At 34.9% G+C, this 27,620-nt stretch overlaps 4 protein-coding genes across 6 annotated transcripts; 1 reads left to right on the top strand and 3 right to left on the bottom strand.

Annotated features, from left to right (window-relative positions):
* The first annotated feature begins 5,472 nt into the window (after positions 1 to 5,472).
* On the top strand, positions 5,473 to 6,766 carry LOC142543704 (adenylate isopentenyltransferase 3, chloroplastic-like). Its single transcript, XM_075651108.1, has one exon. The coding sequence runs from the start codon at positions 5,697 to 5,699 to the stop codon at positions 6,645 to 6,647; it is 951 nt and encodes a 316-aa protein (XP_075507223.1). The 5' UTR covers positions 5,473 to 5,696; the 3' UTR covers positions 6,648 to 6,766.
* Positions 6,767 to 8,247: 1,481 nt separating this feature from the next.
* Positions 8,248 to 10,744, bottom strand: LOC142543702 (protein WHAT'S THIS FACTOR 1 homolog, chloroplastic-like). 3 transcript variants are annotated; one of them, XM_075651104.1, is made up of 2 exons: positions 9,463 to 10,744; positions 8,248 to 8,386 (listed from the first exon to the last, which is right to left on the bottom strand). In XM_075651104.1, the coding sequence occupies exon 1, from the start codon at positions 10,701 to 10,703 to the stop codon at positions 9,468 to 9,470; it is 1,236 nt and encodes a 411-aa protein (XP_075507219.1). In that variant the 5' UTR covers positions 10,704 to 10,744; the 3' UTR covers positions 8,248 to 8,386; positions 9,463 to 9,467. The 3 variants fall into 3 exon arrangements, 2 of the variants coding, with proteins under 2 accessions (XP_075507219.1, XP_075507218.1); XM_075651103.1 differs by having other exon boundaries at positions 8,249 to 8,386; positions 9,458 to 10,744; XR_012819813.1 differs by having other exon boundaries at positions 8,251 to 8,386; positions 9,408 to 10,744.
* A 4,919-nt stretch (positions 10,745 to 15,663) lies between these two features.
* On the bottom strand, positions 15,664 to 17,534 carry LOC142543705 (sm-like protein LSM2). Its single transcript, XM_075651109.1, has 3 exons — positions 17,406 to 17,534; positions 17,183 to 17,341; positions 15,664 to 16,030 (listed from the first exon to the last, which is right to left on the bottom strand). The coding sequence occupies exons 1-3, from the start codon at positions 17,406 to 17,408 to the stop codon at positions 15,911 to 15,913; spliced, it is 282 nt and encodes a 93-aa protein (XP_075507224.1). The 5' UTR covers positions 17,409 to 17,534; the 3' UTR covers positions 15,664 to 15,910.
* Positions 17,535 to 18,123: 589 nt separating this feature from the next.
* On the bottom strand, positions 18,124 to 25,086 carry LOC142543703 (BTB/POZ and MATH domain-containing protein 2-like). The gene is made up of 4 exons (XM_075651107.1): positions 24,346 to 25,086; positions 20,191 to 20,539; positions 18,938 to 19,214; positions 18,124 to 18,499 (listed from the first exon to the last, which is right to left on the bottom strand). The coding sequence occupies exons 1-4, from the start codon at positions 24,762 to 24,764 to the stop codon at positions 18,321 to 18,323; spliced, it is 1,224 nt and encodes a 407-aa protein (XP_075507222.1). The 5' UTR covers positions 24,765 to 25,086; the 3' UTR covers positions 18,124 to 18,320.
* Between the last annotated feature and the right edge of the window lie 2,534 nt (positions 25,087 to 27,620).

Raw genomic sequence — 27,620 nt, 5'->3', positions numbered from 1 at the left:
AAGCAAGTGCATGGAATCAATTTTATAATCATAAGTTCATGCGTGCTACATCATATTTATTGTCTATCTTATCGCTTTATACGACGCATTAAAGCCATTTAAAAATCGAGCATATGGAAAATGATTAATTTAGTTTGAATGGTCATATTCCAAATCCATGTTAGCATAAACGTCTATGTAATAAGATCATGTAGCAACTACTTCAGATTCATCTCTGTTTTTAAAAAGATAGCTAATTTATTTTAAAAAGATAGCTAATTTAAGTTATCAGAAGAGTTTATTGTATCTAATTATAAACTAATTTAAATGTAAGTTAAGTTACAATTTAACAATAATATTTGCTTACCAATCTTGAAACTTGACAAGTGATGGCAAGTTATATTTTTGTAGTTATCATGCAAGAAATGAAGATTGAACATAAATTGTTTATATTTCAAAAAGATTTTTATTTATTTATTCTTCTTTTCGAGTAAAACTAAAATTCTAATTTTCATCAAATTAATTTTAAATGAATCCAATTTTTGGTCTCGTGGTTTAGATATTAATTCGAGACGGCTCCTCTAATTTTGACGTGAGTGTGTCTTATGTGAGAACGTCTCACGGATCTTAATCTGTGAGACGGGTCAACCCTACCCATATGCACAATAAAAAGTAATACTCTTAGCATAAAAAGTAATAATTTTTATGGATGACCCAAATAAGGGTTCCGTGTCACAAATACGACTCGTGAGACCGTCTCACACAAGTTTTTGACAACTGGTTTGTGTCATGAGTAGTCATGCATACTTTTCTCTTTAAATTATTTAGCTACTTCAAATATGAAATCATATTTAAATTAAAAATTGTTTTCTATAATAGTTTCTCATGTTATGTTATATATAATATGATCATTGACAAATTTAAAAATATAAATAAAGATTTTAAAAAATATTTTATTATGATATGATGATTATAGATAAGATACAAATTTATCGAAATAGATATTATGATTTTTTATTAAATAAAGTAGCAACTTTGATTTGTAATTTGATAATAGGGGTCTTACAACACCTCGATCTTTTAAAATATGATATAGTATATAACAACATATAGTATAGATGTAGATAACAAATAATAGGTGTGCGTGTATATTTTAAAAAATTAAAAACAAATGAATTCAAACCCTATTTTTATTTACATTAAATAAGAAATTATATCATTATTAATTACTAAATAATTAAATTTACTTAGTTTGATTGCCTTACGATTTGTAATCGTCATTTTCTATCGTCGAAATTGAAGAAATAATTTTGATTAATAATAATAGTATTACCCAAACCAAAATTCAGCCGCCTCGAAGCAGCTCGATTTGAATTTTACCTTTTAATAAAATCAAATCCATCGACTTTTTTTTTCATAAAAATAGTCCAATCTGAACGGCTTCAAAAATTAAATATAGGGGGGTGGATGTTAGAGTAGATACCCTGTAAGCCAACTGTTGGCTAGGGAATTTATTGACTCAGTTGTAATAAACAATTTTATTTTAATATAATTTAATGATTAATGGTTTGTTATTTCTTTATCTGTATACCCATGTGAACAACATAGATAAAGACCTTGATTATACTTTAATACAAATGAATCGTAATTCGATGTTGAAACTCATTTGTAAACACTGTATTATCTAAATTCGTTCCTAGTCGATTCAGCCGCCTAAAACATGGATAAAGGTCGCTTGAGCTCGAGACTAGCATATGCGATGTTGTGTACTGCGTTTCTTGGTAAGGACATGGAGATGTCCAAACATGCAGATGGGTAGTCATATGATGATTATACAGAACAACCCTCCCTCGGACTTTCCAAGTGGTTATCATTCATCGAGAGGATAAGTCCGTGGTTATGATTGTACACCATTAGTCCTTACGACTCGGGACAACACTCATGTTCTATATGCTAGGGCTGTGCTTTGACTCGTTTACCGGCTCCACGAGAGTCATCAGGTGGCGAGGTTGGGTACAGTTGCGACACATATAGGAGCCAGTGCATTGTAGTCGGGGATTCACCGCTCACCTACGGGTGTGGATATCCTATGTGATCTAACGTAATAATAGTGCATGGAATCTCTGGCCAGAGTATGAGATGTACGTTGGAGAAGGAGTTCTCCAATAGTACACGCGATGCCACTATTACAGTTATCACATAGTTATCGAATTAATATGCAACCCTCGATGAACCAATGGTTGCAGATTCGATCGGGATATTTGAGATGAAGGGACCATAATGTACGTTAATCATAATCGACTGGTTCTTGCAGGCACTATCAGTGATACCTAGGAAATCATGGGGCGATGCTACTAGACGCTCTTACCATGATCCGATGGGTGCAATCAGAAATGAGTTCTGACATTCTTGATCAAGGTGTTGATGAAAAGAATGGGTCTAACTAGGGTAAACCCGAATAAAGGATTATGTCCTGAATCACAAATAGTTGTGAACCCACGGCTAGCTGTATCCCTAAACCATTGAGGGTCACACAAGCACTGGATCGTTTGTTCCCGTTGAGAGAATAAATTCAAGAAGTTGAATTTATATTATATAATAAATTCAAGGAGTTGAATTTATGATAATTGAATTTTGAGATAATAAATTCAAGAAATTGAATTTATATTATATAGTAAATTCAAGGAGTTGAATTTATGATAATTAAATTTTGAGAAAATAAATTCAAGGAGTTGAATTTATAAAATTTGAGAATTTAATTTATTAAACTCAATTGTTGGGTTTATTAAATATTAAATGTTGAAGGTGATAAAAATTCAAGGAGTTGAATTTATAATTTAAATAATAAATTCAAATGTTGAATTTGTAATGTATTTAATTTATTAAGCTCAAAAGTTGAGTTTATTAATTAATAAATTAAATATGGTGGATAATATGGGTTTGTAGGAGTACAAGTCCAACATAATAAATAATTAAAATTTTAATGGGCTTTGATTAAATTAATTAAACTAGTTGGACTAGCTCAATTAATTAAATCAAGCTCATTAATGTTAATTATGTAATTATGTTATTATAAATAATACTTGAAAAACACTAAACCTATCCACCACAACAAAAGGATACGTGAGCCTCCACTCAATAAAAGATGAAATCGGCCAACTTTTGCAAAAAAAAAAAAATTATTGTGCCGTCTCTCAATTATTTTCTCTCCTACGCAAAATATCTTCCATATTTTTCTAGTGCAAATTGGAAGAGGAACACACTATCTAGTCGTGGACTTGATAGGAGGATTTCTTGAAGAAAGTTCGTAAGGGATTCATCAAGAGCTATCTCCGCTAACCCCGGATTAGTTGGAGCCACGTGATTTAATCACCAAAGGTATAAATTTCTAACATCCCTATGAATGTTTTGTTAAATCATACGAGCGCCTAAAAGCAATATTATTTTGTTTTTCAAAATAAAATAAAAATTTTAAATCTACCGCTACGTTTGGGCGTGTAGAAAACCAGATCCAACAGTGGAAAGTGGCAACTTTCTTGAATTAATCATAAGAATGCATACAATTCTTGAAATTTGACGTCAAGTAATAATGAGTTAATCCTATTGGAATTATCATGCAAGACATGAAGCTTGAATCTCTCTTTTTCCTTTTTTTTTTTTAAATGTAAAAAAGTCCATTATAATTGATCTCGAAACAGAGATTTTTTCATAAATTTAAATTAAATTATTTGTGTTAGATGTGTTATAAATCATGATCTTTGAACTTTGATTTTGAGTTTAAATCAACTAAATATGTATAATTTTCAAACGCTTGATTTGGATAATCCAAAAGACCACTCGTGGTAGATTCTCTTTAAATTTAAATGAAAATCGAAAATACAATCATAATCAAAATAATTTTGCATTTATATATTTTCTCGCTCCAAAATCAAAACAAAAAACATGTAAAAGTTTCAAGATCCCTAATATTTAATGTATGCGAATTATTTTTAAACCCTAATTTTCAAGATCCCTAAAATTATATATATTCGATAATATGATCAATAATTACATTGGAATATTTTGATGATGTCCCGATTTCTGTCGTTATTTTTTGTAATTAAAATTTAAGAAATAAATGAAAATCCATTCAACTCAAATTTTATTATTACTTGAACCAAAATTGATCAACCTCCAAACTATTTGGTTTTAATTTTAATCTTTCATTGAAATCAAATTCATCGATTCCAAATACTAGAATCACGGATAGACATACGAGTCATACGACAGTATCGTGATAACCATTTCTATAAATTCAAAAAAAAAAAAAAATTAATTAGTCCTCAATTAATTCAAAAAATTAGATAATTAAAATTAATCTGCCATTTGGCAGATGTCAGTTAGCCTGGATGCGCTAACTACAAATCCACCGCTATGCATTATTAATCTTTTTTTTTATTGCATTATCTTTCTTAATAATTAATCTGAACTCTAACCTACCAACTAGGCAACCAATAAAATAATTAACTACAAGTAGAGTTTCCAAGTAGATTAAATAAATCGTTATATTGTTATTTATTAAATGAAATGAAAATTGCAATTTTATCATATGCTTGTCTCCTTTTGATTTAATCTGCATATATGTTGTTTAAATTCAATTTTAATTAAGCAACTTACAATTTTTGATAATTTTGATTTTTTTTCTTTGAAAGTGTTATTGTGACACTGTACGGATAACGTCAAGTCAAATGAATGACATGTTAGTAATATAATACTACGTGGGAAAAAAAAAAGAATTTAAATTACAAAATAATATAAAAAATGACTGAAATTTGATAATATAAAAGAATAAAATAAAAAATGAACAAATATAAATTAATGATCAAAGTGAAAATTATTTAAATTCCATAGTCAACTTTGTTATCAGTCATAAAGTTCCACCCACTAATTAACCTGATAAGTCCCAAAAACCAGAAAGGAACTAGAAAACGATGAAAAGGAAAAGAACAGATGAAATGAACTAGAAAACGATGAAAAGGAAAAAGGACAGATGAAATGAAGCACAAATATATTCCCTCTTCCATTACTAATTTGATATTAAAATGTTCTCTCCACCTACAAGAGAACCTCCTCTTGCCGCCCATCCTAATACTTTTCCTTAAACAAAATAATCTTTCGATCATTCTTTCTCAAATTAGCATGTAAACTAATTGTGTGATATACTAATTTATATCCAAAAAAAAAAATTTTTTGGGGGAAAATATTCCGATTCCCTTTTAATAGTTCTTAGTATGGGTTCAAGATTGAACTTTGAAAATGGGTTTAGTACAAATCCCATTAGGAACTTTCCTTGGGAGTTGCCTTTAGGACCGTTCACCATTCCAACTTGGTCATGTTGACTATTTTTTATAAGTCCAAATAATCAAAGGTACGTGTCTTTTCTTGGAGTATACCTCTCCATAAATACTACACCCATCTATCTCATTTGTTGTCCTCCAAGAAAAAACGTTTTTGTCTTAAACCCCAATTCCATTATTTCCCAAAATTCTTACTTTAACGTCTTTCCATCGTTATAATCATATTACTTTTTATATGTATATATACAATTTTTTTTTAAAATATATATAATTAAGTTTGTAAATATATGAAAACGAGCTTTCCCTTCTTTAAATTTTATCGAAGCTTTCTATAAAGTCGATATTTTGTTGTTCCGTATTCAGAATCAACCATAATTAAACATGCAAATATCACTATCTATGTGCAAGCAAAAGCGCCCCTTGTTACAGTTTCCGGCAAATGCTATCGCGCAGATCCTCCACAGCCGAAAAGAAAAGGTGGTGGTGGTAATGGGAGCCACAGGCACGGGGAAATCCCGTCTCTCGGTCGATCTCGCGACGCGTTTCCCGGCGGAGGTGATCAATTCCGACAAAATGCAGGTGTACAAAGGTCTCGATATAGTCACCAACAAAATCACTGACAAGGAGCGATGCGGCGTCCACCACCATCTCCTGGGAGTCGTGGACCCAGAATCGGATTTCTCCGCCGCCAGTTTCCGCGCCATGGCATCGTCTGCCATCAAATCCATTCTCCTCCGCAAGAAGCTTCCCATCATAGTCGGAGGCTCGAATTCATTCATCGAAGCACTGGTTGACAGCGAGTTCCGTTCGAGATACGATTGCTGTTTCCTCTGGGTGGACGTTTCGATGCCGACACTGCATTCCTTTGTCTCCGATCGGGTTGATCGTATGGTGGAAAGAGGAATGGTGGATGAAGTTAGAGATTTATTCAACCCGCAAGCCGATTACTCTCGAGGTATCAGAAGAGCGATCGGAGTCCCGGAACTGGACAACTTTTTCCGCATAGAATCGTTCTACAACGACGAGGAAACTCGAGCTCGGATTTTATCTGAAGCAATAGACAGAATAAAGATGAATACCAGCAAACTGGCGTGCCGCCAGGTGGAGAAAATTCTCCGGCTCCGGAATGCGAAAGGGTGGGAGCTACACCGCCTCGATGCCACAGATGTATTCAGGAAACGCGGTGGAGAATCGGAGGCTGCGTGGGAGAATACAGTAGCTGGGCGGGGTGCCGCGATGGTGAGTAGGTTCTTGTGTGGTCGCCGACGAGTGGCTTACAGCGGCGGCGCACTGGGCGTGGAAGCTCCGCTAATGGCGGCTGCAAGTTACTGATTTTGAGCAGACAACGTAGTACTGTTGCTATTTTGGGAAAATTTCTAAATTTGTAGGATTTTACCCAACTGAACACTTACTTAAACTGTTACTATTATATAATTAATCTTGTTGTCCACCAGTTACTTAAAGGGTAAATTAAAATATGATACTTCTAAATAATTGTTAAAACAATTTATTATGATTTATTTCAAAAAAAAAAATCAATTTGTTTAATATCATATAATTCATGGTCAAAATAATCTCCATAATAATACTTATATCCAAAATTATCATTTCATATCTCTCCATCTAATTTTTCTCTCTTTTTTGGATAAAGTACGAATCTTTAAAATTTTAACTAAGCTTCTTAGTTATTACAATAAAAAAAGGGATAATTACTTCTATCTTTTGATGTTTGTTATAAATTATAATTACAAAAAAACCAATTATATCTAAATTTTACATTTATCTTCTTAAGGACTATAAAATGAAAAAATAAATCAAATAACTTTTGAAATTACAAACAACTCATTAAGTTTGTATTTATCTTACATTTTACTATCTTAAATTTTATTTATTTTACATTTTTAGTTGAATAAATGTAAAAAACAAACAAACAAACATGAAGAGAGTGTACGTAATTTATACGGTGTATCAAATTTATTTACTATTTTTCACAAATCTCAAAGGAAGTGTGTAAGATAAGGTTGGCCACAATAACTCATTATCTTCATTAGTCACTTCGAGATCCATTACCAATTTTTTTTCCTAAATCCCATTACTTCTTATGTCATATTCTCTATTAACGAAATGATATGACTTAGTTTGTTGAATAAAATTTACGGATTTCAAGAAAATGATACCCTAAATTTCGTAGATGCTTTGGAGAAATTATAAATTATTGATTCACCAATAAATTCTATTTTCAAGAATATTTCTGAATACACCTCTTAATTTTGATAAACCCCCATCCGAGTTTCAAATATGTATTGATGTCTATGGCAGATAGATATTGATTTTAGCATCCAGAAAAAGTAGGTGAAAACATAGCATCAAGAAATGTATTTTTGAATGGGAAAAGGCCATAAGCCAAATCAAATAAACTTATATTTCCTTTTTATTTAACATGAAAGATAAACTTATATATATATATATATTAAAAAGAAAAACATAGAAAACTCAAAATATGTAAATAACTCGTAGCAGTGGGCTTGACTTCATCTTCCTAGTTACTTGGTAGCAAGGTAGCAATTCCCAGACGTTCATTTAATATCAAACCGGGAGCAAATTCGAAATACACTGGAACGTCACAGAACACGTTTCATCCACCGTGACAGTGTAGTTATGCACTGGTTTGATCAGAAACTGCGGTAAATGAACTAGCAATTCACAGACACATACGCTGTCAACTTCTTTTAACCACCTACAGCACTCTTCGATAGGTGTCTCTCTGTGCCTATGACCCCTGTGCCTGTGGCCATGACTCGAATGATGTGGACTGCCTGATCCATCAGGAGATGGGGGATTAGGAGGTGAAAGTGGTGGAGATGGAGGAGCCGGTGGAGGGACTGGCATGTAGGGCAACTTGGAGCATGCATGATTTACCAATGCAAACTGTGATGCACAAAGTGGTGGGCGATTAAAAGGTGCCCATTGGCCTTTTGTCGTTGGATATAGTACCAGAAGCACCACTGCAAGAAGAGGCAATTTGAGAGCGATGATGGCTCCATCCATGTTCTTCGAACTTCCTCACCGATCTGCAAAAGGTGGAGAACAAAATATATGAGTTAGAAGTAACCCTGCCCTCCTATGTATGTAATTATTCATTCATAATCTTTCAATGCTTCTTTCAATTAGGTAAGTTTCTAGGTTGACAAAGCAACTAAAAAGACCAAGAAAATGAGTCAAGTGTGACGAAAGATTATTAAACTAATACTATCTAAGAAAGTATCATTCGTATTATGTGAGGCATCATTTCTTGGCATAGTTAGTTACCATACAGGTTCCATGTTAGAAAATCCAAGAGGGAGAAAATCTTGATATTCATGTATAGGTTATAAATTAAAGGAGATCTTTTCAATAATAAAAAACCGATTTGCAATCCAAAACCAGCAAGAATACTCAACATTGTTAGATATTCAACCGTGACAATATCATCTCAAGAGCTAAAGGTGGAAAAAAATGAACCAATTCTTGGTGCACATGTTATATATATAGAACCACCTGTCATTTAGATAAAAAAATTAACATCATGGTCTCACTTGGATCAAATTCCAAGAACTGCCCAAACCAAAGTTTACACTTCTAATTCGAAAGTATAGGATAACTTGTAACATTCTAACATTCTATAAACCAACATATTTAATCAAGAGAATGAGGTGGCATCTGGCATAATGCCTTGGCGCAAAGATATGGAACAATTATCTTATATAAAATAAAGTTTTGCATTGAATTCGATTCTTTACATTTAAAATTAAGCTCATAGATGAAAATATCTAAACAGAATACCACATTTAATCAGAAAAATCTCTTCCTCTCCTCAATCAGCTTCCAACGAAACAAGCATTTGAGATGCAATATTTGGAGCCCGCAAAATTTAAAGTTGATAAATCTTAACAAACTCAGTTTTCTTTTTTCGATTTTTGGGAAGCAACTACTAGAAGTTCTCACAACTTATGCAAGTTTACATTAAAGTCAAAGTGATCTAAATTTAAGACAGTTCCCACCAAAAAGATCGAGAAATACACGCCAGGCATTTCAACAACAAAGAGCATCCACCTCTCTGGTATCAAGCAACTATGCTGAAATCGGAAGAGGGGAAATGAGACCTTGCCTCGTTTAAACAGTGCAACAATTTTGCATTTCTGTTTCACGTTTGTGGCAGTTCAATTCTTTGTTTCTTTCTGCCATCAATTCCAAGTTCTTCCGGACCATTTCTTTCGGCAATTTCAGCTGATCAGCACTCTGTTGCTGCCCCTCATCCAGCAACTCAACAAACTTATCTCTTATTTCAAGAAGTGGATCCCGATCAATTAACTCCTCACCGTTATACGCTTCCCTAAGCATTGCAGTATGAATCCCACCCTTACGCGACATATAGAAAATCCCTGAATGTCTCGTGAACACACTCGAGAATGCATTAGAAAACCTGTACTCTTCGCAAAACTTTCCCAAGATCGGTACAGGAACCCTCTTATAAATGGATAGCGAAAGCAACTCGTGGAAAACCCCTACCGATCTCTTCTCCATCTCAGAAGAAGCCTGATCCAAATGTGACACATCATTGTAAGGAGAAATGTAAGGAAGCTCTATCCAATCCCTAACCCACCCTCTCATTTCCTTCTTGAGTAAAAAACCACGGGGCAGCTTCCAGTTAAATTCAGGCCTAACACGGATGCCCGTCAAACTTGATTCCTCGTCCGCCTTCTTCTCAATTATCGATTTCGCAAACTCGTCATTCCAAGAAACCAGCTCAAGAAACGATTTTCCCTCTCCAGGAGCACCATGTAACCGAAAAGATTCGGGATACTTGGACACCAATCTCACTAAAAAATCATTCGGGAAGCCAAACTCTCTCTTCACCTCAACTAATTTATCCGCACTAACGACCCTATCCTTGGCCATCATCAATAATTTACACAGTTTCGACACGATCAAGATCTCATTTTCCTCGTGAATCCTTTTCTCTTCTTCCAAAAACCTGTTGACCCTATCACTAGGACGAAGGAAATCAACTAAATCAGATTTGGGCCTAATCCGATCCCTATAGATGTCGAATAAACCCGGGTACCGGGCAAGGAAAACTTTGATGCTGACAGGTAAACGGAGCCTCTCTCGGCGTTTCTCCAAATAGCGGAGCGGAATGACTTCTCCCGGTTCATTTAGAACCTCCCGAACAACCCGCGCGCAAAGCCGCCATTTCTTGTCGTTTTCAATTGCTTGGTCGAGTTTCGGGTCCTTGCGCCACACCACTTTCAGGCTTGAAATTGAGGCGGTGAACTGGAGTAACGATAAGAGCACTAGCCCTTGTGGATTCGAGAAAGCAAAAGTTGCGAGCTTTGATCTTCCAAGCATTTTGGTGAAAATTGGGAACAAGTCACCGGCGGTACTAAAGATCTCATTAATTTCTAATATAAAAAATAATTTAATGTATAATATCATAGTATTTTTCTTTAGATTATTATTTTATTAAAGTCTACATTTTATCTCCAATGTCTAAATATAAAAAATTTTGTGAGACAATCTTACAAATCAATTTTATGAGACAAATATTTTATTTAGATCACTCATGAAAAAATATTATTTTTTAGGCCTAAAATATTATTTTTTATTGTAAATATGGACAGAATTGACTCGTCTCACGAATAAAGAGTCGTAAGAATGTCGACCTATTCATTTTTATAAGAGTTTGTTTCCTAATAAAAGATTACTTTACTTATATTGTAAAAATTTATTCAACGAATCCTATCAAAATCATAACAAGTCTATATAATTGAAGAATAATAGCTACACAAAGAGATAAACGAGGCGAGCGAGATATGATAGAACATAGATGAAGCTCGAGAGAATTTTCTGAAGAACTCACAAAGACGAAACATTATTATTTCACTGTGTTGTTGTGACGTATTGGAGACACTTGAAAACAACACCCATATAAAGTGTTGATTGAATAATTCTTTTGTCGCTCCAAATTTCGGCCACACAGATTTACATTCTTATGTTTTGGTTATTTTTGTTATTTATATTTTAAGATGTAATTTACTTACTTGACTTGTTAATAAATAGTTTTTCGTTTTTTCACTAGTATTGGTTTGTAAAATCAATTTCTTTTCTATTGATTATTTGTCTCTGAAACATCGCATAAGTATGTTCACTTGTACATAATTATCTCTGTGTTATTTTAAATTAAATTATTTATTTGTGTGTTATATTATTATGTTGCATGTTGTTACAAAATGTTATAACATCCGAGACAATACATATATATGATACACATAGTTACTATCAGTGGCAGAGCTAGATTTTCATTTCTACCCGGACTAGAATTTTCTAAAATATTGTTGAACTAATATTGACAAATAGAGCTCCGGACTATTGGAGAATAATACAAAATTTTATGTATAAAAAATATCGGGAAAAAAAACAAGCCACCCTGACTACTGCCCGAGCGGAGCAACACATAATTCTTTCATTATCAATTATGGTCGCATGTTCAGCTCAAATGATTTAAACTTTTTATCAAAACTAGTCAGTTCTCTATCAAACTTCTTAAATTTGCGGTGCAATATAAATTTTCTTGATTCCATATGTTTATCTTCCCAAAAAATGCTAAATAAATCTTGATTTATTTTATATGTGACACCCAAACACCAAAACTCCACCAAGACCCTGGTCATACACATGCATACATCAATACCGCAAGAGCTTCAAATCGTGACAGACTTAAGAATTTAGTCGAAAAGACGTTTCGAGAATCAGTGTCTAACTTAAAAAAGAAGAAGATGGAGTTTAATGCTTTTCTGCTGAAAATGAATGATAAATGTCTATCACTGCCCTTCAATCATGCCAGCATAGGAGCAACATTGTACATCTCCATATGATGTAAAGGCGTGCTCGTTGTTGTCTGATTTGCTTCGAACAACGTTGAAACGATCTCACAGACCCGACTTGGGAACTTCGAACTAAAGAAGCCAAACCCGAAGCCAACTGCAGTTTTTTCTTGATATATGTTTCAGAGGAATGGGTATCTTATGTAGTAATGAACTATACATTTTGCCTTTATATAGTATGAACGAGGGAAGAAAAACATGCCGATGACAAAGCAAAAGTTGTCATCTTTGAGTCCCTTTCCTGGCTCACTAGGAAAAAGGATTGGTCATCAACTTGAGATTGTTAGTGGCCATAATTGTTTTGAGTCTGAAATTAGTTTTTTGAAGTATATTATAGATGAATACTGCATTTGCTGGAATTTATGGAAGTATTAGCCCTTTTCGTTGTAACAAACTGTATGGATTAAGAATACAATTGGGAAGAATAACTATACTGAGTTTTGCAAGTAATTGAGTATCAGCACCCATTTCAACAAATGCAACTTCTCTATTTCTAACTGTGGGAGTTTTTGCCACCGGGTCTCATATTCACAAGCGCCTTTCAATTCCAAGAATCGTTAGCATTGGCTAGATTTGGAGCGATTCGTGGTGTTTCTGATCTTGTAGTAGGGTGGTTAAGGGACCGTAATCTCTTACTCAACCTCATCACCAATACACAGTCTTCGTAAGGATCATGCATCTCTATTTGGATATCATACCTGCCACACCAATGCCCCAAGTCAAATAAAACATTTCTCTTTGTATTGAGTATACTATTTTGCGATAGTAGCAAAAATCTTTGGTGTTACATCCGCAATCACACTATCTCTACATCACTTGCCCCTATTATGAATGTGGCAGAGAAATCTAAAAATAAATCAGACACCTATGAAATATTCAGTTAGAAAATTAAAAAATATCACATCATGAAATGAAAAGGCTCTGACATTGTGCGGTGAACAAGCATTAAGTGACAAGCGAAAATTGCTACGACATTAAGCTGTATTCTAGAAAATCATTGTGGTTTGTTGCATGTCTTGCTAACATTGATACAGATGAGATATGCTACAATGGATAAAACATTATTGACAGCTCCATATCAAAAACAAAGATAGCCTACGCAAGATACATCTTGACGAGTTGCTTGAGCGAATGGCTCACAAGATTCGTCATGAAGACGATACATTGCTGTATCCCAGAATGTTAAGAAACATGAAAAAGATTAAACACAAGTAAAGTGTAATACATCATGATAGGTATAATTTGCATCTGGAAAAGAATGTCCAAAAGTGAGAACATTGAAACACGGGAAAGGTAAAAATAAATGCATCATGGTATGGTATAACTTGTATTTCCTTTCAAACGTCGTCACTGTTTTTCTTTTATCTATTACCTATATAAAAGAACCAATATTGAACATATTGTGAATTGTCATTTATGTCCTTTGGTTTGTGAATTGAATTGTCATTTATGTCTTTTGGTTGTTATTCTTGAGTTACTTGAAGACCTTTGGTTCTTCATATTCTTGAGTAATGGGAAGATTAATTGAGTTAATTAATCTTCCATGACGATCCTCGAAGCACATACAGGAGGGGACGAATCTGTTTTAAGGAAACTGTACATGCTACAAGGCCTCGGTTTGGTTTTGTTTTCTTTTACACAATAGTCATACTGTAAACATCACACTTGTAAAAGAAAACAGAACCAAACTGAGGCCTGTAGCATGTACAGTTTCCTTAAAATAGATTCGTCCCCTCCTGTATATGCTTCGAGGATCGTCTTGGACGTCTGTTTCCCAGGATACAACGAAACAACCAGCAGTGACTTAGCACGAGATACTACTACGGCGAACTGAAAACGTACCTTTACTTTATCACCGAGATTTAACGGAGGCCAAATGGAAAGATAACAATATGAAATGCAAGAGAATACTTGAAAGAGAAAAAATTTTCATGTGTATGAAATGAGGAAATGAACCCACTATATATAAGCCCCAAAATGCACACCAAGAGTCATGGAAGATTAATTAACTCAATTAATCTTCCATTAACTCAAAAATATGAAGAACCAAAGGTCTTCAAGTAACTCAAGAATGTGGAAAGTCAAAAGACACTCCACAATAACGAGCCACAACCAACTCAAGAAAGTTTCACCCCACCAAAAAACACAGAACTTCAAATTCATTTCATACTTCATTTCCTTCTTTGCTTTGGAGGACAGTCGTGGACTTAGAATTTGAAGTTTTTTGCAGAATTTTACCATCTACTATAGCAGATTTGTTCCTCATTTAGAACTTATGCTCGAATATCTTGCTTGTGAGAAGAATCAATTAGATGATGTGCTATGAATATGGTGATGCAACCTTGTAGTGACCATGTGATGAATTCACCTCAGCAGATGATCAAGATAATTCATTTTCAAACTATTTAAATCATGTTGAACGCTATGCCTCACTAGAACTTGAGCTTTTACACCATTCAATCGTAATCTCCCAATTGGCTCTCCATTGTAGAGTATCTGGAGAATTTGATTTCGCACTTCCTTAAGTGGCATAGCATCTCTCAAATGGTCCTATGTGATACCCGTGACATCATACCTGAAGCAAAAGTTTTGTTTAGAACCACAATCAGTGAGCTTGGCTACTAACATAATCATCAATGTCTCATGTATCCTTTAAGTATAAAAATTGCACATGACATAGATACCTATGGTTGGTGACTGGAATTTGAGGTACCACGTAAATGTCCAAAATTAGCTTCTCATCCTCATCAACAAGGCATACCATTAGACAGAGATCAAGCAATCCATCACTTCCACATCCAACCATTTCACAATCCACGGCGACTACCACAGGATGAATAACATTTTCAACAATAGCCAGAGGATCATGAATTTGATAATCCATGTAAGGATTCATCATCGTTGTTCCTTGAATAACAATATGTAGAGTATAAAATTCATATGCATCTAATAAATAGAGACCAGTTTTTGGCAGCTATTCCATTCCATCAGAAACCAAAAACCAAGGTTCCTACAACATCAAAGATGGTGTCCCATTTTTTAAAATAATAGATCTACTTTCCAAAATCGCCTTCTCACACCAACTAAATTTCAATTAATGAATAATAGGTTATATTCTGATAATTGAAATATTAAATAGGATGAGAATAAGTGCAAAACAAATAAAAATTGGTTTTGATTTAAGAATGAAATCAAAATCGTCTCGAACCTCTTTCTGTATCTCTGCATATTATGTCTCGTAAACGAACATGCTTGGGTTGAAACTCGAACCAAAATGTTTGGTTTCTCGATTTATATAATCACGGTTGTTGATCGATTTCTAAACTCCCGATTTTTCACATACATCCTAATAATTTCTGGTGGGAAGCTAGCGGTATTTGGTCAAAGCATTTAAGCTAAATCCAGGCAACAACAATAGCTGCAAATGAACAATTCAACCCTCGTGACCATATTATCAGGTTCTTCGTGTCTATTGTACAAAAGAACACGCAAATGGGAATGATTACTACAAGACAATCATGCTAGAGAAGTTCAAAAACCAACAACTGATCAAAATCACATCTCCTTCCAACGAAATTAGCCTTATAACTGCAAAATGAAATAGGTTATGATTTTTCCACTAAGAATGAGTACATGTCTGAACGCATCACACTAGAATATAGTAGAGAGAATCTAGACGCCTCGAGCTTCTCTTCTAGTGGCATCGTGAAGCAATTCAACATCAACTCCCTCCGGTGGCAATTGGACGTACCTAACCACCGATCCTCTGATGAAACAATTACGAACAGAGAGCTGCCCAAACAGATATGATAACATCAATCCATCATTCAAGCGGGAAAATGAACCACAGAACAGAATTAGCAAACACCAATGCCATGAGCAGGAAAACATGCATGCCCAATGATAAATGATGTTTTCATGCATCCCATTTCTCTCAATCTGCCCCACTTGGAGGCCCCTAGTGCTCATTTGATGATTTTGCTTCAATCAAACAGTACAGTAAACAGACCGGGATATATTTAAACTCGTGACCTTGAAAATAGAAACAAGAACAAAAGAGTAAGAAACCACCCACAAGTACCTTATTTGACATGAACTAGATCACTGAAGTACTTTAGAACACATTTATTCACTCATCATTCATGCTTCAACCCACATTATAAATCACGAGTCTTTGAATGCATTATAAATGACAAGATGCATCACTTTGATATATCGCGTATATATAATACGATTTTGATTAGCCCAGTTTCACAATATAGAGTAGAGTGATAGTTCGCATTGTGAAACTGCAAACACGAAAATATCCTGCATTTGCAGCATCACTACCAGTTTCAAAGCTGACAAGTTGATTGAAACTATTTTCAAAGGGTTACCAAAAGTAATACGACCAGCAATAACCAAGATCCCCAAACATTAACAGGAAAACCACATAAAGAACAACGCAAAATGCTTGCTCCAATTTATGATGACAACAAACTGGAAAAAATCGAGGAAAGTGTGAAAACAAAACACTCAACCCAGTTATGAGTAAAAACTTGAAATAATTGTGAAAACGACAACACTTTAAGTCAAAAGACACTAAACTCAAGTAGAACACTCGTCAAATTCTAGTTACCAACAATTCGGGAAGGGAGGAATTGGGCAGTATATCAACCCAAGAACGAATGATTTAGCATAATGCTAGTGTAAGAGAGAGAAGAAAATCAAAATCCTAGCCCATTTGACATGAAGTATACAAAAAATAATTAAAGTCGCAGAAAGAAATTACAAGCTAACAGTTGCACCACCATAATAATTTACTGTGATATCACACCCGAACAGCAAACGGGAACAGTAAACAAAAAAATAAAAATTCAGACACATGGAAGAACATTATGGGTAAAGAAACAAAACCCTAAACCCCAAATCAACGAATTGATGGAAAAGAAAAGAGAGATTCACCATGTGGGGGTACTTGTCTTGATCAACAACCCTGGTGTTTTCGAGCTTTATATTCAAATACTGATCCACCGAATGAAGGGTCCCTCTGATCGCTAAATCGTTCTTCAATTCAACCGTCACTTCTCTGCCAACCAATTCCTTGAAGTATGAGAAGAACAACTGCAAATTGCAGAAAAAGATAAGAACAAAGAGCTAACAGAGAATAATCAAACTCTAAGCATACCATTTTCTGGGAGCAGCTGGGTTAGCAGGCGAGACTCGCTCTGTAGTATGGAATGAAAAGAGAAGAAATCCCTCGTAGGACAATTATCATGAATTTAAATAAATAATTTATAGAAAAAGTCATATACACTACTTATTTTTTGTAAATTTTATTACAATCACAATTACAAAATATCAAATATACCTATGTAATAATATAAAGGTATTATTTTGAGCTTAAGTATACATAATTTATGCTTGTTTCAATGTTCAAATTTTGATAGAAAAAAGTATTTTTGACAAGTTTATTTAAAAAAACACATTGCTGTTATCCATATTTCTTTTGTGTCATAATCCAATATATTTATATAAAAAATATTAATCGCAACAAGAAGAAAACATATCACAATAATAATAATAATCTATTAGAATGTTCGTTAATAATTTTATTTTGTTTGTTTAATTGTAAATTGTACGTTTGAACAAGTTCTCTTCAGACAGATTTTTTATTTAAGGTAATTTTTTCTTTTGCTTGTATGTTTGTGCTCTTCTCTTCTCTTGTTTTAGCTGCAGTTGTTCTGCGAAAATATACATACAGTGAGAACTTAAATTATGCTCATAAAATTAAAGAGCACGATGAATTTTTTACTGGTATTATCAAGAATAGACCCGAAGCTCAGTTTCGATCTAACGAAATCTCAAATCGGTTTAATTGTTAAATAAATAATACCATACCCTCGTAATCATCAATCGTTCCGTAAATACAGTTGACAACATAGTCCACAGTTTCCTTTTCGGTTGTTTGTATGAACAAGCAACCCGGAAATATGACATTTACAACTGGCCATTGGAGCTGGAAAAATGTTTCAAGTGAAGATTCTATGCTACTCTCCTTCTCTTTCTCAGCTATTAGAAAATTGCCAGTCACAAGAAACTTCTACAGTCTCTGCTTCACGCGTCGACCATTCACATCACTTCCGTCTAGAATACCTTCAGGGCCCAGCTTCCCCGGTGCAATAGAATGCTCGTTGATCCTAGCAACATATTCCAATAGTTCGGTCAGGACATGAGGGCAACTTTCTTTCAAGTAGTCAAAACCATCAGTCTGCATAACAGCTGCACAACGAAACACCAACTTGTTAGAATCAATTTGGACAAATATGGAGGACTCGAATAGAGAGAAACTGATTTTTAACATTAATATTGTACTGAGAACATAACAGTTCGAGGTAATACTAAGACAGACCAAAAATAATTCTATGGTAACCCCAAATAAATAATATTCATGTCAACAAACCCACAAGAGACTCAACCTTAAAAAATATCCACCTTTATATGAGTGATATGGCTAATAATGCAGGCTGTTCAAGGAATCCATCGTAACTATTCTCAAGAGGCATCAAAACTAGCATAATATCATAGTACAGCACCAACATTCAAGTTCTGAAGCCGAAATGGTGGTAGATGACAGCCAGGTAGAAAGTAGAACACATCCATTCATAACATATGCATACATCAGCAAGGATTTAGAACTAGAGTGAACACGACAATTACCTCTAAGATTTTCAGGCAATGCCACATATTTTAGGCACACAGATTTCAACTGGAAACAATGGTGCTGTTCGGCCAATGCTAGAGTTGTAGCCACAGTATGAATAGCAACATCTGCACATAGGTAAGACTCGCATAGCAGCCTGAGCCTATCTAAGCCGTACCGATCAGCAGCTGCTAACAGATGCTGAGACATCAAGGTTGAAGCCCATTTTGAGTTCAAACCGGTAAGCTCTTCAAGGTCAGGTAGAGCATCCCAGTACATAAAATGAAGTAGAGCCTGCAATAAACAAAAAGGTATAAAAGGAGGACTCAGAGCATAGAGATAATTACTTAAGAAGAACCAAAAATCAAATTATTCACAATTAACTTTTAAGAAAGCTGTTATTTCAACAATGTTGGTATAATGACCCAAGCTTGGAAAAAAATCACAAATATGGATCCAATGACAGAGCATGGATGTAGGACTTGTGACATGGGATACATAATGGATAACTTCAGAGAATGGAGTACGAGATAAAAGGGATAAAATGCAAAAACTGATTGAAAAATAAGCAAGTGAAATTGACATGTAAAAGGTATAAGATAGGATCTGAAGAATGATCCAAATTGAAGCTTTAGAGATGACATAAAAACACAAGGAAACTGTCTTGATGTCAAAATCATGTGACAGACAGATGGTTGAAAACAAATCCCCAACAGTCAATGGGAAGGAGACATAATTGGATATATAATTTTTAGCAGAATTAGAGGCAAGAAGATATGTACAAGCCATAACATAAGAATATTATCGACAAATCATCCTCAGCCAACCTTTACCATTGAAATTTTGGCTTATTTACCTTGAGAACATTCTTTCACAACAACCCTGGGTTTTGATTATTTCGTCTCAGCTTTTAAGAATCTTAACAATTAATTAATAACAAACCAAAAGAATGGGAATCTTTTTCCTTACTTGAAAGGTTTAAAATGGTAAACCTCACGGACAAATAAGACCAACTTCCTTAATTTGATAACATTTCTCAGAGAAAGGCCCACACACAGGTAAATTGCATGATAATGAAAATAGGTATATTCCCAAAGCAAAAGGTGGACTGTAACAATGATACATGTACGAAAATAGATAATAACATTATGCCCCCACAAAGAAATAATAACAATAATTATCTTATTAAGAAGTAGACAAGTTCTAAAAAATCAGTTAACGATGCAAAAATAATGTGATATTCGTACAGGGGGAAAATATAGTAGACAACCTTAAAGACAGGTGCTTCCATGTCCTCAATTTTTATGCATTGCGTGTTTTGATCTTTCATTGGGCCATATAATTGAGCACTAAATACTGGTGAACGAGCAGCGAGTACCAGCTTGTGAGCAGCAAAGGTTTCTCCATCAATCTCAAAAACTACATCAGTTCCATTTCCACTTTCCAGCAGATGTCCGAAATGCTGACCGATGTCTGACGGTGGTAATGGTATACTGTAGACCTTAGGTCCCTCTGTATGGGATCTGACAACCCCGACACAGCAATGAACTTGTAGGCAATCATCCTTCAGATAGTCTGATGTTTCCAGAAGTGTCCTTTTATAAAAACGCTTGTAACCCCTGCAACAAGATACACTCGTTGTAAAGATCACTTGACGTTACGACCCCAAGATGATTTACAAAGCAAGAACCACGGAGACAAGTAAATAAGAAGGAAATCAATGTAATAGAGTTTAATATATATGATAGTCTATAATTATCCCAGAGTTGGCTCGGAATTTTACTTCCTTCAATTCCGTTAAACGAGAGAAAACGACAACCCCAACTCTAACCAACTCCTTTCTTTTTATAATCCCTTTTCCCTTTCCCGAGCTATTACTTCTAAAATTATCTTCATTACTAGCAGCTGATTTTGGCCCAGTACATTTAGGTCCGTAAAAATACCGCCCTCTTGAAAACAAGCCTTGTCCTCAAGGCTGGAATTAATAAGTCGGTTGACTTCAAATTGAGTATCCTTCCTGCCATAAAGTGAAGCCCCATGTCGTGCTGCTATTCCATTCATCCAACGAAAATCCAAACTCGATCCTTTTTCCCAGTATAGGAGCTCAATTCTTGATGGAGCCACGATCTGGACTGTAATAACCAAGTCCATGATTTGTTTTTGCTTGTTTATTATGTCAAAACATTCAGACCTACCAATCAATGCCCTGACTAAAAGAGGTTCAATTTTCCAGGTATTACGATGGACTCTGATAGCCTTGTTCACATCAGTTTTCCACCTCCAGATGATCCACCAGGATGCATGTACATACCAGCACTCCAGCCTAGTTGGCTCAATCTGATGACCAAGAAAAATTAAAACTCCATGTTGAACCTCAATTAACAATAACCAGCTATTTTTGCTTTCGACGGAAGGCACAAAGGAGGTTATGCCATTTTCTAGCCTTAATAAGTGTGATTTGGTCGAGGGCTCCCTCAACTCTCCAATTATCAACTCTAGGCCCGACATAAAAATTGACCCAGTCTTCAAATCCCACCTGTACCTGTGGTACTCACATCTCCATCTTCACATCGTGAGACCCATCCCTTCTCCAGTCCTGCATCGTTTTAAATCCCATACACATTAAAAATAAGGAGAAAATGTATTTTAACATTTTTCTCTACAAGAGGTATAAATTATGAGCTGTTATGGAGGGGATAAATGACTTGCAATTCACCCTCAATTTCGTCTCTTCCATCATTGATATTTAAACGTCTTCTACAGATCCAAAACCCATGCCTTTTAATCCTATTTACCCCAAAACTTAATTCCACGTCCCTAAAAATTAAAATTGGGCCTTCTTTTACTATAACCCTAGCACATGCTCTGTCCATCAGCCCCAACCCATCTTGACACTGCCCAACATTCATCGCCCAACAATGAAGCCCTAACTCCTGCTCCTTCATTACTGAAACACTAAACTCATCCACCCTCTTTCCTTGTAACGCTGCAACATGGTTTAACCGCCTCTAATCCATCAATATGTCTGTAATGTAAGAATGTCGTTTTTTCGCAGGATAGCGCAGGCCGCAGAGGCTGTACGCCTATAATCATCATCTCCTTTGCTGCCAACGAATCTTGCTCCTTAATCTCCAGGTTCCAAAAATTGCAGTAGGGCCCTGGGCTTATTCTTCTCTCGAACAGTTAATTATGGGCCATATAGAATAATAGCACTTAATTTGAATTTCAGTAACAACCCATTCTTGTGCCGACCCACTATCCATCTCAATCAGCCTTGTAAGTGTCGACTTCTTCATCGGCGAATCCAGGAGCTCACGCCACACCTCCTCTTCCTGCAACTCTTCCACTACCTCTTCCTGTATCAACATCGAGACAAAACCATCTTGATTCACTGCCTTCCTACCACTGTATCTTCCAATTAATTTTAGGACTCCACTATCTAGGTTCCCCTCTTATTTATCGCATCATCTTTTGGATAGAACATATCACGTGGAATTTTGGATCATCCTTAGTAACAGTCTCGGGAACTCGTGTGTTCTCCTTTTGCACGTCAGAGAACGCCATGGATTTTCTTGGCACACTCTGCTTCACTTCCTCCCAATAACCCTTATCCCAAACTAGTAACGCTGATTCCATGATTCTATTGGCCGTGTTTGTCCCACAGTCCAGCAACTTGCTCAAACTCTCCTTTTCTACGAAGTATACTTCTACTTTGTTAAAGGATGGGTTACTCTCTATACTTCTCTGAATAATCTTTTCAACCAATTGATTGGCTACTGGAAATGACTCTTCATTCCCTTTGAGTATAGCCAAAATAGAATTGATTATATATGCGGACAAATCTTCTAACATAAGAGTCATCATTGTCTCTAGCACCAGTTCTTATAGCTCTCAGAAAAAACTGAAACATCTCAGTAATAATCTGATTGCATTCTAAATCCAACATGAGAACACGTGATCTGACATGAACCGTAGTTTCAAGAATAGAGATCCTCTTCTGATAAGATCTGCTACATAAGTCTGACAATCCCTCAATATGAAATCATGAAACAATCAGTTGGAACACCTCCTTCATTTTTTCGCCATCATATGGAGTTTCTGGGCTGTGATTCTATCGATCTCACCAATACAACAGCTACTCCTGCTTTTACATCATCATTAGAATGCTTCAAAAACTTTTCTGCTATCAATGCATTCATCAGTGGTGAAAGAGCACTTCGCATGGAATTGATTGGAGATTGTTCCATCTTCGACAGAAATTTCTCAATTCGATCGAGAAGAGATAGCGATTCATCAAGAGAATACAGAGGCTGAGAAAGAAATGTTCCCAGCAGCTGTGAGATGGTCTTCATTCTTCAAGCTTCATATTTTTTCAATTTGTGTGGTGACCGTTTCTCATTTCTTCCTCGACTCAGATCCGGCAGATCGGACAAATTATTATGACCCCGAAATGATTTAACAAAGAAATAAATAAGGAGGCAAGCAAAGAAGAAAATCAACGTAATAGAGTTTAATATATATGATACTCTATAATTTTCCCAGAGTTGGCTCTGTACAAGGAATTTTACTTCCTTCTATTCCCTAGCAAAGCTGTTCCCTACCAAAAGCTAGTTAAATAAAAAAGAAAGAAAACAGAATAATTTACAACCCCAACTCTAACCATCTCCTTTCTTTTTATAATCTCTTTTCCCCTTTCCCAAGCTACTATATATAAAATTCTCTTCATTACTAGCAGCTGATTTTGGCCCATATCATTTTGGCACAATACATTTAAGTCCGTAAGACCATAACACTTGACCTAAGAGAAAAAATAATGATACAATCAGAAAATAGATGTATTAGAAATAAATATGAGTTAACAAAGAAACGAGGCATTTTCAAAACATAAAGAAAGCTACATCTCAAGGAGCCATGTCAATATAGCATCATGGTCTGCCCAAAACACTCCTCGGAATCTTTAAAAACCTCTGACTCCAAAAATTGAACACTTAAGAAGTTATATGCGGACAGTACACATCAACTACCCGAAGGATGCATCATGCCAATTGCCATCATCCATTCAGCCAGCAGACATTAGTCAAGTTGTACAGGAATGAAAGAAATTTTACACAGACATCATCGTTTGATTGTATAGTACGGATTAAAACAAAAGAAAATCACCCAGAAAATTAAAAAGAATCCAGAGTAAGAAACTTAAAAAAGAATCAGACAGCAAGGTTCGCTAAATAATAAGCATTTTAGTTCAGGTTGAACACTACCCCATCCTTCATTCTCAATTCTTCTCTATAAACAAACATGGTAAAAATAAATAAAATAATAGTAATCAAATACAACGATAAATCAGTCATGATTCGCCAAGTTAGGGACATAATCCACAGAACCCAGATAAATATCGAACAAAACCAGTGAAGAAACGAAAACTCACCACATGCTGCCACGATACTTGAGCGTGTAGGGTCCGCTCTCCAACGCCCTACCAAAATGGCTATGAACCTTGTGTCTCTCCCTCCCACTCTGATCCAACAGAGTCAACTCAAAAAGCGCCCTCACATCCGCACCCTCGCTAGCAAGTGCAATAAAGAGGGAAACATACGTCGCGTTATCCTCCACGCTTTTCCCATCGGGGTAGAAATAGATCGCCCACGAGTAGCCACCGACAATAAATGTATCTGATGCTATGTACTTCCCGATCCCGATCCCTTTTGACAAAGAATACCCCGCAATCTTGAAATCGTGTGAGCCATCGACCGTCTCGGTAATCGACGTCGATGTCGTCACCGAAGGCTCCGTTGCCGACGCCGAAGAAGATGATGGTTTCGCCGTTTCCTTGCAAGCCCTTCCCATTCCCACGACCAGCACCAAACCAAAAACTATCGCTGGAGTTCAGAAATTCAACCTACAATCGCACGATTAACTATGTAACCGTTACAAAGCGGGAAATGGGAAGCAGAGTCAGATCTGGAAGAATTTGAGTGGGAGTGGACTCAGTCTATGGATTAGGGTTCTAAATGGGTCGAGGAAATCTAGAATTTTCGTTGGCCATGAAAATTAACGAGAATTTCGACGAACCTGGATTTCTAGGGTTTCACAAAGATGGTGACTAAATTCGGATTTCTCCCCTGAATTAGAGAGAGAAATAAAAGAATAAAGAAAGAAAGAAAGAAAGAGGCGTCTCCGGCATGAGCGAGACACGCATATTTATAGATGCCGTGCGTCATGACCCACGCGCGCGTTTGCTTTAAAAAAAGATCCTCTGATTAAACCAGAGACAGCCACTTTATATTTATTTTATATATTTTACTTATCTATATCTATATATCTCTTCTATTTATTGTATTTTTTAAAATCAAGAACATAATAATAATATGATATATCAATTTTTTCTTTCAATTTTACTTTATATGATATTAATATTAAATTTTTATTTTTTGCTTTTTTATAATTTCAACACACACTTTTATTTTTATTTTTTTATTTCAACAATTCAAATATCAATTTAGTCCCTCCATAATTTGTCAAATTTCACTTTAATTCATCGATAATGATAAAAAGACTGTACACACATGCATCGCATGTGCAGAGTAACTAGTTATATATTAAGTTTGAATCTAATAAAAACAAAAATAATCACCAATTTTTTCTTCCAATTTTACCATTACATAATATCAATATTTCACTTTTGCTTTTATTTTTTTAAATTTCAACAAACATTTTTTTAATTTTTTTTAAATTTCAACAATTAAATATCACTTTAGTCTCTCGATAATTTGTCAAATTTCACCTTTAGTCCCTCAACAATTATAAAAAGACTGTACACATACGTACCGCGTGTGCTGAGTAACTAGTTATATATAAAAGTTGGGTTTTACAGAGACAAAATTGAACACCAATTTTTTCTTCCAACTTTGTCTTTATGTGATACAAATATTGCACTTTTTTTTCTAAATTTCAACAAATACTTTTATTTTTTATTTTTTTAAAATTTCAACAATTCAAATAGCATATTTATTCCTTAGGTAATTATTAAAAAATATTGTACATACATGCATCTTGTGTGTAGAGTAACTAGCTATGTATAAAAGTTGGGCTTAATAGAAACAAAATTGGACACCAATTTTTTCTTCCAACTTTTCCCTTATGTGATACCAATATCACACTTATATTTTTTGTTTTTAATTTCAACAAAAAATTTTATTTTTTTTAAATTTCAACAATTCAAATAACACTTTAGTCCCTCGATAATTTTAAAAAAGCTTGACACACGAGATGGAGAATAACTATTATATGGCAGTGTTCTTTTAGTCATAATCTTTCAGGTAATCAATACATGCTTATCATGAAGAATCGCGTCAATAATATCTAGATACACAAATACATCCAAACCAAAACTTCTACGCTTTTGAATGAATTGTCTTTCAATTCTATGGTCATAGTATTCTCTATTTTTTTTAAAGCACTCGTTTGGTATTTGTCTACCATGAATTACATTATTATCTTTTATAATGTAAATACAATAAAGTTTCCGAGATTAGTGGACATTTGAAAGGTTTATTTTCAAATAAACTATGACAAAAATATTAATAACATGTATACTTTTCGAGTTAATGTATAATTATATGAAAGAAATGAAGTTCAATGCAAAGATGAAGTAAAATTTTCGATATCATATATATCCCTATGGGCACATCGCACAAGGAATAATTTTCCCCCGTAAACAAGCTTTTTATTTATTCTCAAGAAATCTTCCTTAATATATTTAATTGCAGCATCATTAGCAGTTGCATTATCATCAGCATCATTAGCAGTTGCATTTAATTTCCAAGATGAGTCAATATTTCGACTTCCATAAATCTGTTGTGAGGATAATCTTTTCTACATTTTTCAGCAAACCATGCAATTTTTTCTTCTCGGCTTCACTAGACAGCTCTTTTTTGCTGTTGTTTGTGATATATGGAGTCCACTCAGGCATTCCATGTCTACAAAACATATTAAAACCTTCTTCTTCTTCTAATAATGAAAATGGATGTTCATGCAATAGTATTCGTGTGGCAGCTGCTTCTTTCATGCAAAACTTTCCATCAAGTAACAAAGGTGACATAGTTGTATCTACACTTTCGAAGCCTAACAATAGCTGTTGTTGTTTGAGTTTATCCTCGCGTTTCTTTTTAGACTCCAAGTGACGGACTCGACTTTCTAAATGCCGCCTTAAGTGTGATGTGTAGTAGTACCTGACCCAACTTTTGGGATGAGTTGATGACAATGTTTGCACTTGCACTTGTACTTATTCTCATGCCCACCTCAGTCATCTCTGACCATACTTGAGATCTCTTTTTCCCCTTTGGCTTGTGAGTTGATTATCATCATCAATTAACATGCCCCCTTTATCTATTATTTGTTCTTGGGTATCATTTGACATTGACTGAATTCACTGCTGGAGCATAATCAGCCATACCTGAAAAAGAACAAGGTATCCTTTAGAGTGAATATAGAAAGATCAGCTATTAAACTTCACATGGATGCTTCGCTTCATTATATATAAATAGATATATGTGAGAATACAAAATCACAGACAAATTAACCTGAAACTAGAACACTCCCATCATCATCAAGGTTGTATTTCACAAATGAAAATAAAAATTCCTCGACCATCAAACATGTTAGCTCATCAGAGTCATCATAAAGACACAAATGAAACACTAG

This window comes from Primulina tabacum, chromosome 4 (genome assembly GCF_025594145.1).
Source record: "Primulina tabacum isolate GXHZ01 chromosome 4, ASM2559414v2, whole genome shotgun sequence".
Taxonomy (NCBI): domain Eukaryota; kingdom Viridiplantae; phylum Streptophyta; class Magnoliopsida; order Lamiales; family Gesneriaceae; genus Primulina; species Primulina tabacum.
Note: the sequence above shows the minus strand (reverse complement) of the source record. Positions and strands in the feature narration are given on the sequence as shown.

What these genes read in the sequence shown, in the direction of transcription:
- LOC142543704 (XM_075651108.1), top strand. Translation starts at nt 5,697, where the DNA reads ATGCAAATATCACTATCTATGTGCAAGCAAAAGCGCCCCTTGTTACAG.
- LOC142543702 (XM_075651104.1), bottom strand. Translation starts at nt 10,703, where the DNA reads ATGCTTGGAAGATCAAAGCTCGCAACTTTTGCTTTCTCGAATCCACAA.
- LOC142543703 (XM_075651107.1), bottom strand. Translation starts at nt 24,764, where the DNA reads ATGGGAAGGGCTTGCAAGGAAACGGCGAAACCATCATCTTCTTCGGCG. An exon ending in AAGTATCGTGGCAGCATGTG is followed by an intron (nt 20,540 to 24,345) that starts GTGAGTTTTCGT and finishes ATCTTGTTGCAG; the next exon opens with GGGTTACAAGCGTTTTTATA. An exon ending in ATTGCCTGAAAATCTTAGAG is followed by an intron (nt 18,500 to 18,937) that starts GTAATTGTCGTG and finishes TTCGTTGTGCAG; the next exon opens with CTGTTATGCAGACTGATGGT.
- LOC142543705 (XM_075651109.1), bottom strand. An exon ending in AAGACAAGTACCCCCACATG is followed by an intron (nt 16,031 to 17,182) that starts GTGAATCTCTCT and finishes CTGTTTGGGCAG; the next exon opens with CTCTCTGTTCGTAATTGTTT.